Source organism: Motacilla alba, chromosome 26, assembly GCF_015832195.1.
Source record: "Motacilla alba alba isolate MOTALB_02 chromosome 26, Motacilla_alba_V1.0_pri, whole genome shotgun sequence".
NCBI lineage: Eukaryota > Metazoa > Chordata > Aves > Passeriformes > Motacillidae > Motacilla > Motacilla alba.
The window spans coordinates 3,432,705-3,445,433 of NC_052041.1; the positions used below are offsets into that span (position 1 = coordinate 3,432,705).

Sequence of the window (12,729 nt, forward strand, 5' to 3'; positions counted from 1 at the left end):
ACCAGGGACTTGTGCAGAGCCCCAAAACCCCTCCAGATCCTCCTTTCCTCCAGCACAACCCCTCCAGGCGCTCCATCCCTACCTTATCCGCTCGTTGTGGGAGCGGAGCTTGACCCCACTGCCTGCATCCCACCAGGGTTTTGATCAGAGCCCCAAAACCCCTCCAGCCCCCTTTTCCTCCAGCACAACCCCTCCAGGCGCTCCATCCCTACCTTATCCACCAGCCTCTCACTGTGGGAGCAAAGCTTGACCCCACCAGGGATTTGATCAGAGCCCCAAAACCCCTCCAGACCCTCCTTTCCTCCAGGCACTCCATCCCTACCTTATCCGCCAGCCCCTCACTGTGGGAGCAAAGCTTGACCCCACCAGGATTTTGATCAGAGCCCCAAAACCCCTCCAGCACAACCCCTCCAGGCGCCCCATCCCTACCTTATCCGCCAGCCCCTCGCTGTCCTCGGCCAGCAGGTAGACAGCTCCTCCCTCGGCCAGCAGGATGGCCGTGTCCGTGGTGGACGACGACCTGGGCCTGCCCTGGTGCTGATGCAGGATGGCCGTGAGGCCGCTGTCCTGGGGGGCCTTGCGCCCGAGGGTGGGGGCTCCCCTTCTGGGGCTCCAGCGAGCCGCCCTTGGCGCGGCGGGCTGCCGCTGTGCAGGCTGGTGCCGCGCTTGATGGAGGGCCGCGAGCGGATCTGCTGCAGCACGCGGTTGAAGGCCGTGGGCCGGGCGGGCAGGTCGTGCAGGGACACGGCGTAGGACACGCGGTGCATCTCCGGGGAGCGCTCCTTCTCGTCCGGGGACTCGTGGTCGGAGGCGCCGTGGGAGGCCGAGGCGGCCGCCGGCGGCCCCGAGTCCTGCGAGCTCTGCTGGTCGCGCTCCCGCGAGCGCCGGCGGCTGTGGAAGAGGTGCTTGAGGCCGTGGCTGAACATGGAGCCCTCGGAGAGCTGCTGGATTTTCTGTGGGGAAAGAGAGGGAATGGGCGCTGTTAATTGAGGGAATGGGCGCTGTTAATTGAGGCTGTTAATTGAGCGTATGGGTGCTGTTAATTGAGGGTGTTCATTGAGGGAATGGGCGCTGTTAATTTAGGGAATGGGCGCTGTTAATTTAGGGAATGGGTGCTGTTAATCGAGGATGTTAATTGAGGGAATGGGTGCTGTTAATTGAGGGAATGGGCGCTGTTAATTTAGGGAATGGGTGCTGTTAATCGAGGATGTTAACTGAGGGAATGGGTGCTGTTAATTGAGGGAATGGGCGCTATTAATCGAGGATGTTAATTGAGGGAATGGGTGCTGTTAATTGAGGGTGTTCATTGAGGGAATGGGCGCTGTTAATTAAGCAAATGGGTGCTCTTAATCGAGGGTGTTAATCGAGGGAATGGGCGCTGTTAATTAATTGAGGAAATGGGTGCTGTTAATTTAGGGAATGGGTGCTCTTAATTGACGGTGTTAATTGAGGGAATGGGCGCTGTTAATAAATAAATAAATAAATAAATAAAGAAATGAAATATATAAATACAAGCTGGGCAGCCACTGGTTTCCAGCAGGAGATGGGGACAGGCCACTGCCCTGAGCATTCCCAGCTCTCCCTTTCCAGGGGCTGCATCCCACATTCCCAGGAAACAATCCCTGGGGCTCGGGGTGGCAGCTGGCCACGGGGAAATCATGAATATGGATGGTGGAACAGATCCTGCTCCTGATTACAGCTAGGCCAGGGTTCTGGAAATCCAGAGTTCCACTGGAACCTGGCCAGGGTTATTCCCTGCAGCCGCTGCAAATCTGGGGTTCCACTGCAAATCTGGGGTTCCATTGGAAATCCGGGGTTCCCTGCAGCCACTGGAAATCCGGGGTTCCACTGGAATCTGAGCAGGGTTCTGGAAATTTGGGGTTCCACTGGAACACCCAGATTTGAGGCCAGGGTTCCCTGCAGCCACTGGAAATCCAGGGTTCCACTGGAACAGCCAGATTTGAGGCCAGGGTTCCCTGCAGCCACTGGAAATCCACTGGAACACCCAGATTTGCATCCCGGGAGACTCTGGCCCTGTGCCCTCCACACCCCTTGTGTGAGGAGAATCGGGGAGCAGCGACTTCCAGCATTTCCAAGTTCCAAATTCCAGCCTTCCCAAAGGGCTCTGGGCATCCTCAGAGCCTCAGCGGCACAAAGTCAGGATTTTGGAAAAGCTGAGATGTTCCAGCCACGACCTCCAGGAGCTGCAGGCAGGGGAGGAGCTCACGGCCATCCACAACGGGCTCCTTCCCCTAAAAATCCCAGACAAACCCAAAGCCAGCACACCTGGAGCACTGACAAGGAACCAGCAAAGGCATCCTGTGTCCCCAAACTCTGCAGGCAAAGCTTCTCATCCCTCCCTGAGCCACTCACAAAGCAAATCTCCGTCCTTTTAGGTTCTTCCTAGGGAATACATAACAAATCTCCGGTGCTGAATCGCTTCTCGGGGAAATAACAATTTAAATTTTATTCTATTTATAGAGTCTCTATGGAAACAGAGGCAGCAGTTGAGAGGTAAGAGCTCCAAACCCCCAGATTCCTCCCATGGAGGGCACGGCCAGAGCTGCACAAGGTCCAAGGGAAAAGAAACAACCAACTCCCTCAAAGCCTTCGGGCAAATTATTTGTGAAGTGCACTTCCCAATCCTGAATGATCTTCTGCAGAAATATACAATTTCAGTTCTCACTTCACACTCATTTTTATAAATTTAGTTCTGCTGGTGAATTTGCCGGAGCTGAACATCTTTAATATTGTTTCTGTAAAAGTTCTTGCAGAAAATATTGACTAAGTAAAATGATTAGTTGTTCTCCAATTACTTCAAATTAGAAAATTTATTAGAAATTGTTACAAAGCGGCACTTGAATTTCTTCTCAGCCAGAGCTGCACAAGGTCCAAGTGAAAAGAAACAACTCCCTTCCCCAGGGAGATGAAAACAAACTAAAAGTGGAGCTGGCAGGAAAGGAGGGGAGATTTTTGGGAGCCAGATGCCCTCAGGGCTTCTCCATCCAACAGCTCCGACTGAGCAAAATTCACCTTTTCAAACAAACTCCCCTCAGGCCCTTTCCAAGTTTTCCTGAAAGAGGCTTTCATGGGCTGGGCAGGCACGGGACCTGCATGGAAAAAAACAAATCTGCCTGGAAAAAAAAAAAAATAGGGAAGCAAGGAGGGATCCCAGCTCTGTTTCTCCAGGCTGGAACCCACTGAATTCCAGCTCTGGGTTTTCTGCTTCCAGGAGCTGTGAGTGGTGGCCACAAACAAGTCCCATGCTGCAGTACAAGCTCTGTTTTCTCACGTTTTCCCAGGATATTCCTGCTCTTCCAAAGCAGAGGCATTTTCCTGGCACAGAAGTGCTCGTGGCTCAGAGCAGAGGCTATTTTGGAACAGCCACTGCTTACTAACCACGGCCATGGACACAGATTCGATTCTCAGCTGTAGAACACCGGGGTGAATCCAAAAATATCTTTATTTCTTTGGACTTTCACATCGGCCAAGGCTCGGCTGCTCGGTGGCGGGGACTTGTTTTATGGACAAGCCCCTGCTCCACATCCCACTGCACTGAGAACAGCCAGGAAAACCCCATTTTAGCCCAAACCAGGACATCCTGCAGGAAAACTGGGACTTGGAGGACAGCTTTGTCTTGGACTCTCTGGCAATTCCCTGTGCTGCCCCTGCCCAGCCGTGCCGGGCTCTCCAGGGTGGTTTCCCTGCTGCTGCCACCCAGCCTGAACCCTCCCAGCTCCTCTCTGAACCATCCCCTGACACCCAAACCCCTTCCTCGGCTTGCACACGGACACACAAGGAGAGGATCTGGTTGCCACGACCTCCCAGCACGGCGCCAAGCTGAGAAATCCTGCTCAATTGTTAGGATTATTCATTATTTATTCGTCCCCAGCCCGCCCAGAGGCTCCAGCCAAGGCTCTGCAGCTCTTGGGAACACGTGCACACACATGGGGGCAAGTCTCATCCCTTCCCACCCCATCCCATTCCAGATTTTAGGGCACGGGGGAAGTCTCATCCCATCCCATTCCAGGTTTTAAGGCACAGGGGAAAATCTCATCCCTTCCCAGCCCGTCCAATTCCATATTTTAAGGCACAGGGGGAAGTTTCATCCCTTCCCATCCCATCCCAGATTTTAGGGCACAAAGGGAGGTTTCATCAATTCCCACCCCATCCCAGCCCAGATTTTCAGTCTCATCCCTTCCTACCCCATCCCAGATTTTAGGGCAAATAGGGAAGTCTCATCCTTCCCCATCCCATCCCAGATTTTCAGTCTCATCCCTTCCCATCCCAGATTTTCAGTCTCATCCCTTCCCTTCCCATCCCATCCCAGATTTTCAGTCTCATCCCTTCCCATCCCATCCCAGATTTTCAGTCTCATCCCATCCCAGATTTTCAGTCTCATCCCTTCCCTTCCCATCCCATCCCATCCCAGATTTTCAGTCTCATCCCTTCCCATCCCATCCCAGATTTTAGGGCACGGGGAAGGCCACAGCCCCCGAACAGCAGCGGGATCCAGCGGATCCTGCTCCTCCCCTTTTGGGTTTTCCAGTCCTGCTGCTGCTTTTCCAGCTGATTCTCCTCTGGAAGGAGCAAGAGGCTCCTGCCACCACCCAGCCCCCTCCAGCCACGCTGGGGACAGGGTCGGAGTTGTCCCCAAGCGGTGACAACCAGCCCAGCTCGGCCCCTTCTCCCGCAGCATCCCAAGCTCCCGCTCCTCCCTCTGCCACAAACGCCAAGGAAAACGTCTGGATGTTCCCAAATGGCAAATCAAGCACTCCCCCACAGCCGCTGCTCCTCCGGGGACAGCCGAGAGCGGCAGCATGTGACAAACGTGACTCACGGCGGGCAGGGCACCGCCGGCACCGGAGCCACAGCCCAGCGTTCCCGGGAGCGCTCCGGGAATAACGGGATGCGTGCCCAGGAGTGGGAATGGTCTGGGACAGGGAATGTGTGCCCAAGTGTGGGAATGGTCTGGGACAGGGAATGTGTGCCCAGGTGTGGGAATGGTCTGGGACAGGGAATGTGTGCCCAGGTGTGGGAACGCTCTGGGACAGGGAATGTGTGCCCAGGTGTGGGGAACAGCAGGGAATTCACTGCCCAGGTGTGGGAATGGTCTGGGATAACAGGGAATTCACTGCCCAGGTGTGGGAATGCTCTGGGATAACAGGGAATTCACTGCCCAGGTGTGGGAATGGTCTGGGATAGGGAATGTGTGCCCAGGTGTGGGAATGCTCTGGGATAACAGGGAATTCACTGCCCAGGTGTGGGAATGGTCTGGGATAACAGAATTCACTGCCCAGGTGTGGGAATGCTCTGGGATAGGGAATGTGTGCCCAGGTGTGGGAATGCTCTGGGATAGGGAATGTGTGCCCAGGTGTGGGAATGCTCTGGGATAGGGAATGTGTGCCCAGGTGTGGGAATGCTCTGGGACAGGGAATGTGTGCCCAGGTGTGGGAATGCTCTGGGATAGGGAATGTGTGCCCAGGTTGGGAATGCTCTGGGATAACAGAATTCACTGCCCAGGTGTGGGAATGGTCTGGGATAGGGAATGTGTGCCCAGGTGTGGGAATGTCTGGGATAAGGAATGTGTGCCCAGGTGTGGGAACGGTCTGGGATAACAGGGAATTCACTGCCCAGGTGTGGGAATGTCTGGGATAAGGAATGTGTGCCCAGGTGTGGGAACGGTCTGGGATAACAGGGAATTCACTGCCCAGGTGTGGGAATGGTCTGGGATAGGGAATGTGTGCCCAGGTGTGGGAATGCTCAGGGATAACAGAATTCACTGCCCAGGTGTGGGAATGCTCTGGGATAAGGGAATGTGTGCCCAGGTGTGGGAATGCTCTGGGATGACAGAATTCACTGCCCAGGTTGGGAATGCTCTGGGATAACAGGGAATTCACTGCCCAGGTGTGGGAATGCTCTGGGATAACAGAATTCACTGCCCAGGCTGGGAATGCTCTGGGATAACAGAATTCACTGCCCAGGTTGGGAATGCTCTGGGATAACAGGGAATTCACTGCCCAGGTTGGGAATGCTCTGGGATAACAGAATTCACTGCCCACGTTGGGAATGCTCTGGGATAACAGAATTCACTGCCCAGGTTGGGAATGCTCTGGGATAACAGAATTCACTGCCCAGGTTGGGAATGCTCTGGGATAGGGAATGTGTGCCCAGGTTGGGAATGATCTGGGATAGGGAATGTGTGCCCAGGTTGGGAATGCTCTGGGATGACAGAATTCACTGCCCAGGTTGGGAATGCTCTGGGATAACAGAATTCACTGCCCAGGTGTGGGAATGTTCATGGATAAAAGAATTCACTGCCCAGGCGTGGGAATGCTCAGGGATAGGGAATGTGTGCCCAGGTTGGGAATGTTCACGGATAACAGAATTCACTGCCCAGGTTGGGAATGCTCTGGGATAACAGAATTCACTGCCCAGGTTGGGAATGCTCAGGGATAACAGAATTCACTGCCCACGTTGGGAATGCTCTGGGATAACAGGGAATTCACTGCCCAGGCGTGGCTCTGCCCAGGGGTGCAGATCCCTGTGCGCTCCAGGTCGCAGGTGGCATCTGCAGGTGACACCTCTGCTGCCAGCTGTGCCAGCTGTGCCAGCTGTGCCTCAGCCAGGGGGGGCTCACCACGGCCTCTCCCACGGCTGGCACCTCTGCAGGGATGCTGAGAGCTGAACCTGGGGGGAGCAGGGATGGGATCCTGAGGGACGGGGTCTGGGAGGGCTGGGATCGCAGGCAGGGAGCAGCCCACACTCCCAGGGCCTGGCCCTGCTGGGATGCACCGCGAGCATCCCAGGAAGGCTGAGAATTCCATCCTCAGATCCCAGGAAGGCTGAGAATTCCATCCTTGGATCTGGGGAAAGCTGAGAATTCCATCCTCAGATCCTGGGAAGGCTGAGAATTCCATCCTTGGATCCCAGGAAGGCTGAGAATCCCATCCTTGCATCCTAGGAAGGCTGAGAATTCCATCCTCAGATCCTCAAAAGGCTGAGATCCCATCTACAGATCTGGGGAAAGCTGAGAATTCCATCCTTGGAACCCAGGAAGGCTGAGCACCCCATCCTTGGATCCGGGGAAGGCCAAGAATTCCATCCTCAGATCCTGGGAAGGCTGAGCACCCCATCCTTGCATCCCAGGAAAGCTGCAAACTCCATCCTCAGATCCTCGAAAGGATATTTATATATATAAATATATAAAATGACACACAAATACAAAAACTAACGTGAGGAGCTGGAGGTCAGTGCTCCCCCCTGTCCCTGCAGCCTCTCCCGTGGGGGGACCCCCCCTGTCCTTCATCCCCCTCCTCAGGAGAAGCTTTTTGCCCGGGAGTGGGGCTGGAACAGGGCAGAGCTGAGGCCAGCGCCTCCGGATCCCGCTGCTCTTGGAATTCGGGATCAGGAGCCAGGAAAACCAAAGCTGTGAACCTGGAGATGGGAGCAGGGTCAGGGTTCAGCCAGGGGCTGGATCAGACTGCTGGGGAAAAACTGAAACCCAGGGGAAACCACCGGAGAGCCGGGGGAAAGAGAGAGCCAGGGAAAACCAACGGAGAGCCGGGGGAAAAGGAAAACCAACAGAGAGCCAGGGAAAACCAACGGAGAGCCAGGGAAAACCAACGGAGAGCCAGGGAAAAGAGAGAGATCCATGGAAAACCAACAGAGAGCCAGGGAAAACAGAGAGCCAGGGAAAACCAACAGAGAGCCGGGGGAAAGAGAGAGATCCATGGAAAACCAACAGAGAGCCGGGGGAGAGAGAGATCCATGGAAAACCAACAGAGAGCCAGGGAAAACAGAGATCCATGGAAAACCAACAGAGAGCCAGGGAAAAGAGAGAGATCCATGGAAAACCAACGGAGAGCCAGGGAAAACCAACAGAGAGCCAGGGAAAAGAGAGAGATCCATGGAAAACCAACAGAGAGCCAGGGGAGAGAGAGATCCATGGAAAACCAACAGAGAGCCAGGGAAAACAGAGAGCCAGGGGAAACAGAGAGCCAGGGAAAACCAACAGAGATCGAGGGAAAACAGAGAGCCAGGGGAAACAGAGATCCAGGGGAAACCAACGGAGAGCCAGGGGAAACGGAGAGCCAGGGGAAACAGAGAGGGAAAACACATCCAGGGAAAACAGAGATCCAGAGAAAACCAACAGAGATTGAGGGAAAACAGAGAGCCAGGGGAAAGAGAGAGATCCATGGAAAACCAACAGAGAGCCGGGGAAAAGAGAGAGCCTGGGGAAACAGAGAGGGAAAACACATCCAGGGAAAACAGAGATCCAAGGCAAACACATCCTGGGAAAACAGAGATCCAGGGAGAGCCCTTGGCTCAGGAGAAGTGGCAGTTTTGGATGCAGGTTTTGGACGGATCCCATCACTCCTGCAGAAATCCCTGCCACCGAGGCATTCCTGAGCACAGCTGCCACACAGCAGCCTTGCTCCCTGCCAGGATTTATTTCTTCCCCTCTTTTTCCCCAGCGGAGCCCTGGGTGCCAGCAGAGGAGCCAGGGCTGGGGAAGGGAGAGCTGCCACGGGTCTGCTGGAGCTGGGGCTGGAGGGGACACCAGGCAGGCTGCTGTTCCCAGGGTGCCACCTCAAACCCTTCTCAGCTGGCAGCCGAGAGACTACTCTGATCCTTCCCATCCATGGGGACAGGACAGGGACAGGAATCTCTGATCCTTCATCATCCATGGGGACAGGACAGGGACAGGAATCTCTGATCCATCATTATCCACGGGGACAGGACAGGGACAGGAATCTCTGATCCATCATTATCCATGGGGACAGGAATCTCTGATCCTTCCCCATTCATGGGGACAGGAATCTCTGATCCTTCCCCATCCATGGGGACAGGACAGGGACAGGAATCTCTGATCCATCATCATCCATGGGGACAGGAATCTCTGATCCTTCCCCATCCATGGGGACAGGACAGGGACAGGAATCTCTGATCCTTCATAATCCATGGGGACAGGAATCTCTGATCCTTCCCCATCCATGGGGACAGGAATCTCTGATCCATCATCATCCATGGGGACAGGAATCTCTGATCCATCATCATCCATGGAGACAGGAATCTCTGATCCTTACCCATCCATGGGGACAGGAATCTCTGATCCTTACCCATCCATGGGGACAGGAATCTCTGATCCTTACCCATCCATGGGGACAGGAATCTCTGATCCCTCCCCACCCATGGGGACAGGAATCTGGATTTGGAGCAGGACCAGCTTGAACCCACCCCACTGGGGGTTTGGGGCAGGAAAACTCTGCTGTATTAATTGATTATTGATTAATTTATTACCTGGTGGTGGCCGTGGCACAGTGCCCGCCGTGCTGTGGCAGCTGTGGGCAGCAGCCAGCCCCAGCTTCCCGAGTTGTGCCCAGTTTGAGGATTTACTTTAATTAATTGCTGGGCTCCCAAGGCATTAAAGGTGAGCCCTGGCAGCAGACCTGCAGGAAGGGAGCACAGGCAGCTCGATAAAATCAATGGCCTTTGTTTGGCCTCGGAAGCTGCTGCTGGATGAGGCTGTGGAGCTCCAGCTCCAAGGGGAACATGCCAGCCCTGGAATGTTTGGGGTGGCGGGCACAGCCACGGGAAGCTGCAGCTCCTTTTGGCCAACATTCCCACTCCTTTCTGAGCCTCCGTGCCCCAGGTGGGAGGGAGAAAGGACAGGCAAACACCTTGGATGTGCCAGGCATGGCCCCGAGCTCCACATCCTCATGGATCATGGAACTACGGAGTCAGAAAATCATGGAATGGTTTGGCTGGGGAGGGACCTTAAACCTCATCCAGTTCCACCCCCTGTTGGGGTGGGCAGGGACAGCTCCCACTGTCCCTGCTGCTCCAGCGTGCAGCCTGGCCTCGGACACTGCCAGGGATCCAGGGGCAGCCCCAGCTGCTCTGGGATAACCCGAGCACCCTCCCATCCCACGGATGTGCCCGGTCCTGGCTCCTCCAGCTGTTTTTGGGGCAGCAGCAGCTGCTCCCCCCCAGCAGCAAAGGAAAGCAGCCTCAGGAGCTGCTGAGCCACCGAGGGAAGGCCCCACGTTTCACCTCCAGCAGCCACGGGGCTCCTCGTGCTCAAAGCAGCCGGGTTTTGCTCTGGGAACAGGGGTTGGATCTCCTGGCTGCGCTCTGCCTGAGCCTGGCAGTGCCATCAGCTTCCTCGTGACCTCGACCCCACCGGTGACACCGCCAGGGCCACCTGGGCTGCCACACCGAGGGGCTCCATCCTGCACCCCACGGCCGGGCAGGGACATCTCCCGCTTTCTCCAGGGCTTTTTGAAAGCACCACGGCGGGTGGCCCCCGTCCCACCGCGGGGTGCCTCTGATCCCGCTCTGCCCGCGGCATTCCCACGCCTGCACACCCCGAGTTCCACGCTGGGAATTCACCAATAAAACCCTGTTGAACCACCGGGGGTCGGAGCTGCTTTTTTTTCCCAAGGCCAGGGGAATTGTGTGCCGGATTTCAGGCCGGATCCCCTCGCTGGGATGAGCTCTGTGCCTCCCGCAGCGCTGCAGTGCCCGGGGTTTGTTTTCCTCCTCCACCGGCCCGGCAGGAGCAGCCTCGGGGCCATTTCCACACCGTCACTCCCGGTGCCGCAGCCCCGGATCCTCCTGGATCCTCCCGGAGCATCCCCCCGGAGCATCCCCCCGGAGCATCCTCCTGGAGCATCCCCCCGGGTCCCCCCAGAGCATCTGCGCGGGTCCTTCCGGATCCTCCCGGAGCATCCCCCCCATATCCCCCCGGAGCATCCCGGATTCTCCCGGAGCATCCCCCTCATATCCCCACGGATCCTCCTGGATCCTCCCGGAGCATCCCCCTCATATCCCCCCGGATCCTCCTGGATCCTCCCGGATCCTCCCGGAGCATCCCCCCCGGATCGCCTCGGATTCCCCCAGAGCATCCCCCCGGATCCTCCTGGATCCTATCGGAGCATCCCCCCATATCCCCCCGGGTCCTCCCGGAGTATCCCCCCTGGATATTCCCGGAGCATCGCACCCGGATCCCCCCGGATCATCCCCCCCGGATCCTCCCCGAGCATCCCCCAGGATCCCCCCGGATCCTCCCCCCGACTCCCGGCAGGGATCTCCCGGGATCTGCGCAGCCCCTCTGCAGGGGATCAGCCCCCAACGCCCGGGATTTCTTCATCCCAGGAGAATCCCAATCCCAGGGGTGTCCCCACTGCAGGGACAGCCCCATCCCGGGACCACCCCCATCCCGACCCCAGCAGCGGCCGCATCCCAGGAGGATCCTGTTCCAGCAATTCCCCATCCCAGCAGCGTCTCCATCCCTGGAGCATCCTCATCCAGTGGGATCCCCGGCACAGGGACCGTCCCCGTCTCGGGAGCATCCTAATCCCAGTAGGATCTCGGCTGACAGGACCAGCCCCATCCCAGGAGCACCCCAATCCAGGGGTGTCCTCCATCGGGAGCACCCCATTCCCAGGGTCACCCCAATCCCAGGAGCACCCCAATCCAGGGGTCTCCTCCACCTGGAGCACCCCATTCCCAGGGTTACCCCATTCCAGGGTCACCCCAATCCAGGGGTCCCCTGCCATGGAGCCATCCCGCATTCTCCAAGGTCACACCTGTAGGACCGAGGGGACGGGGATGGCGCCATCCCGAGCTCCATCGCCCCGATGACCCCGCCGGGCTCTCCCCAGCCCGGCCATCACCGGGAAGCCCCCGGGATCCTACGGCATTTTCCCGTCCCCCGTGTCCCACCGGGACGCTCCCGCCGCTCACCTTCAGGTCGGGGGGCTTGGAGCGCGGCTGCGGCGGGACAGCGCCCGCCTCGGGGGCCGCCGCCGCCTCGCCGGCCTTGCCCTCCATCGCGCCGTGACCGGGCGACTCCCCCGCGGCGCCGGGATCCTCCTCGGGCTGCTGCAGCTCGTCCGAGCGGCACCGCTTCATCCCGGGAGCGCCGTGCCCGCGGCGGCCGGGGGGGCGCCTACGGCCGCGGCGGCGGCGGCGGGCGGCGCCCCGGCGGCCGCTGCGGGGCCCGCGGGCTGCGCGGCCCCGGCCCGCCCGCCCCGCCGAGCCCGGGCCGGGCGGCGGCTCCGCGCCGCGGCGGCTCCGCGCCCGCCGCCGGCACCGGCATCGCCGCCGCCGCCGCGCCTGATGGACAGCGCCGCCGGCCAATGGCGACGCGAGGGAGGAGAGGCCTCGCGCGGTGATTGGTGGAGCGTGATCGGCGGGAGGTGCTGGCGGGAGGAATTGACCAATGAAGACGGGAGGAGGGCGGGGCCGCCGCTGGTGATTCGCGGAGGCGGAGCGGAGCTGGAGACGGGCGCGCCGCCTCCTGCCGAGCCGCCCCGCGCAGCGCGGGATGGGGCAACAGCAGGCGGCGTCTGAGCTCCCCCGTTTGCTTCCCCTGCTTAAAAGCGGCATTTCGTGGTCGTTCTCGTTTTTTGGAGAATTTTTGCTCGTCCCCTGCGGGGATGCGCAGAGGCCGCGCAGAGAGGTCGGCGGCTGCGCTTCGTGAGACTACAAATTCCATGAAGCTTTGCGGCAAAACGGACTACAACTCCCGGCGTCCCCCCCTCCCGCGCCGGGAAAACGAGCTGCATTTAAACGTAAATAAACTACATCTCCCTGCGTGCCTCGCGCGCGGGTGCGCCCGGCCTCCTCCCCCTTTGCCCTGCGGCGCGCCGACAAACGTTCCGCGCACACGCAGCGCGGCCGGTGGAGGCGCTTCCCCTCGGGAGAAGGCGGCGGCCGCGG

General features: G+C 58.3%; 1 protein-coding gene across 1 annotated transcript; it reads right to left on the reverse strand.

The window, feature by feature from the left end:
* Positions 1-425: 425 nt before the first annotated feature.
* Positions 426-12,031, reverse strand: TMCC2 (transmembrane and coiled-coil domain family 2). Its single transcript, XM_038162308.1, has 2 exons — positions 11,752-12,031; positions 426-953 (listed from the first exon to the last, which is right to left on the reverse strand). Exons 1-2 carry the CDS (start codon positions 11,917-11,919, stop codon positions 426-428), a joined length of 696 nt encoding a protein of 231 aa, XP_038018236.1. The 5' UTR covers positions 11,920-12,031.
* Between the last annotated feature and the right edge of the window lie 698 nt (positions 12,032-12,729).

Excerpts from the sequence above, each read along its gene's own strand:
- TMCC2 (XM_038162308.1), bottom strand. The coding sequence starts at position 11,919 with ATGAAGCGGTGCCGCTCGGACGAGCTGCAGCAGCCCGAGGAGGATCCC. Across the intron at positions 954-11,751 it reads CCAAGCCCCCCGACCTGAAG|AAAATCCAGCAGCTCTCCGA; the intron begins GTGAGCGGCGGG and ends CTTTCCCCACAG.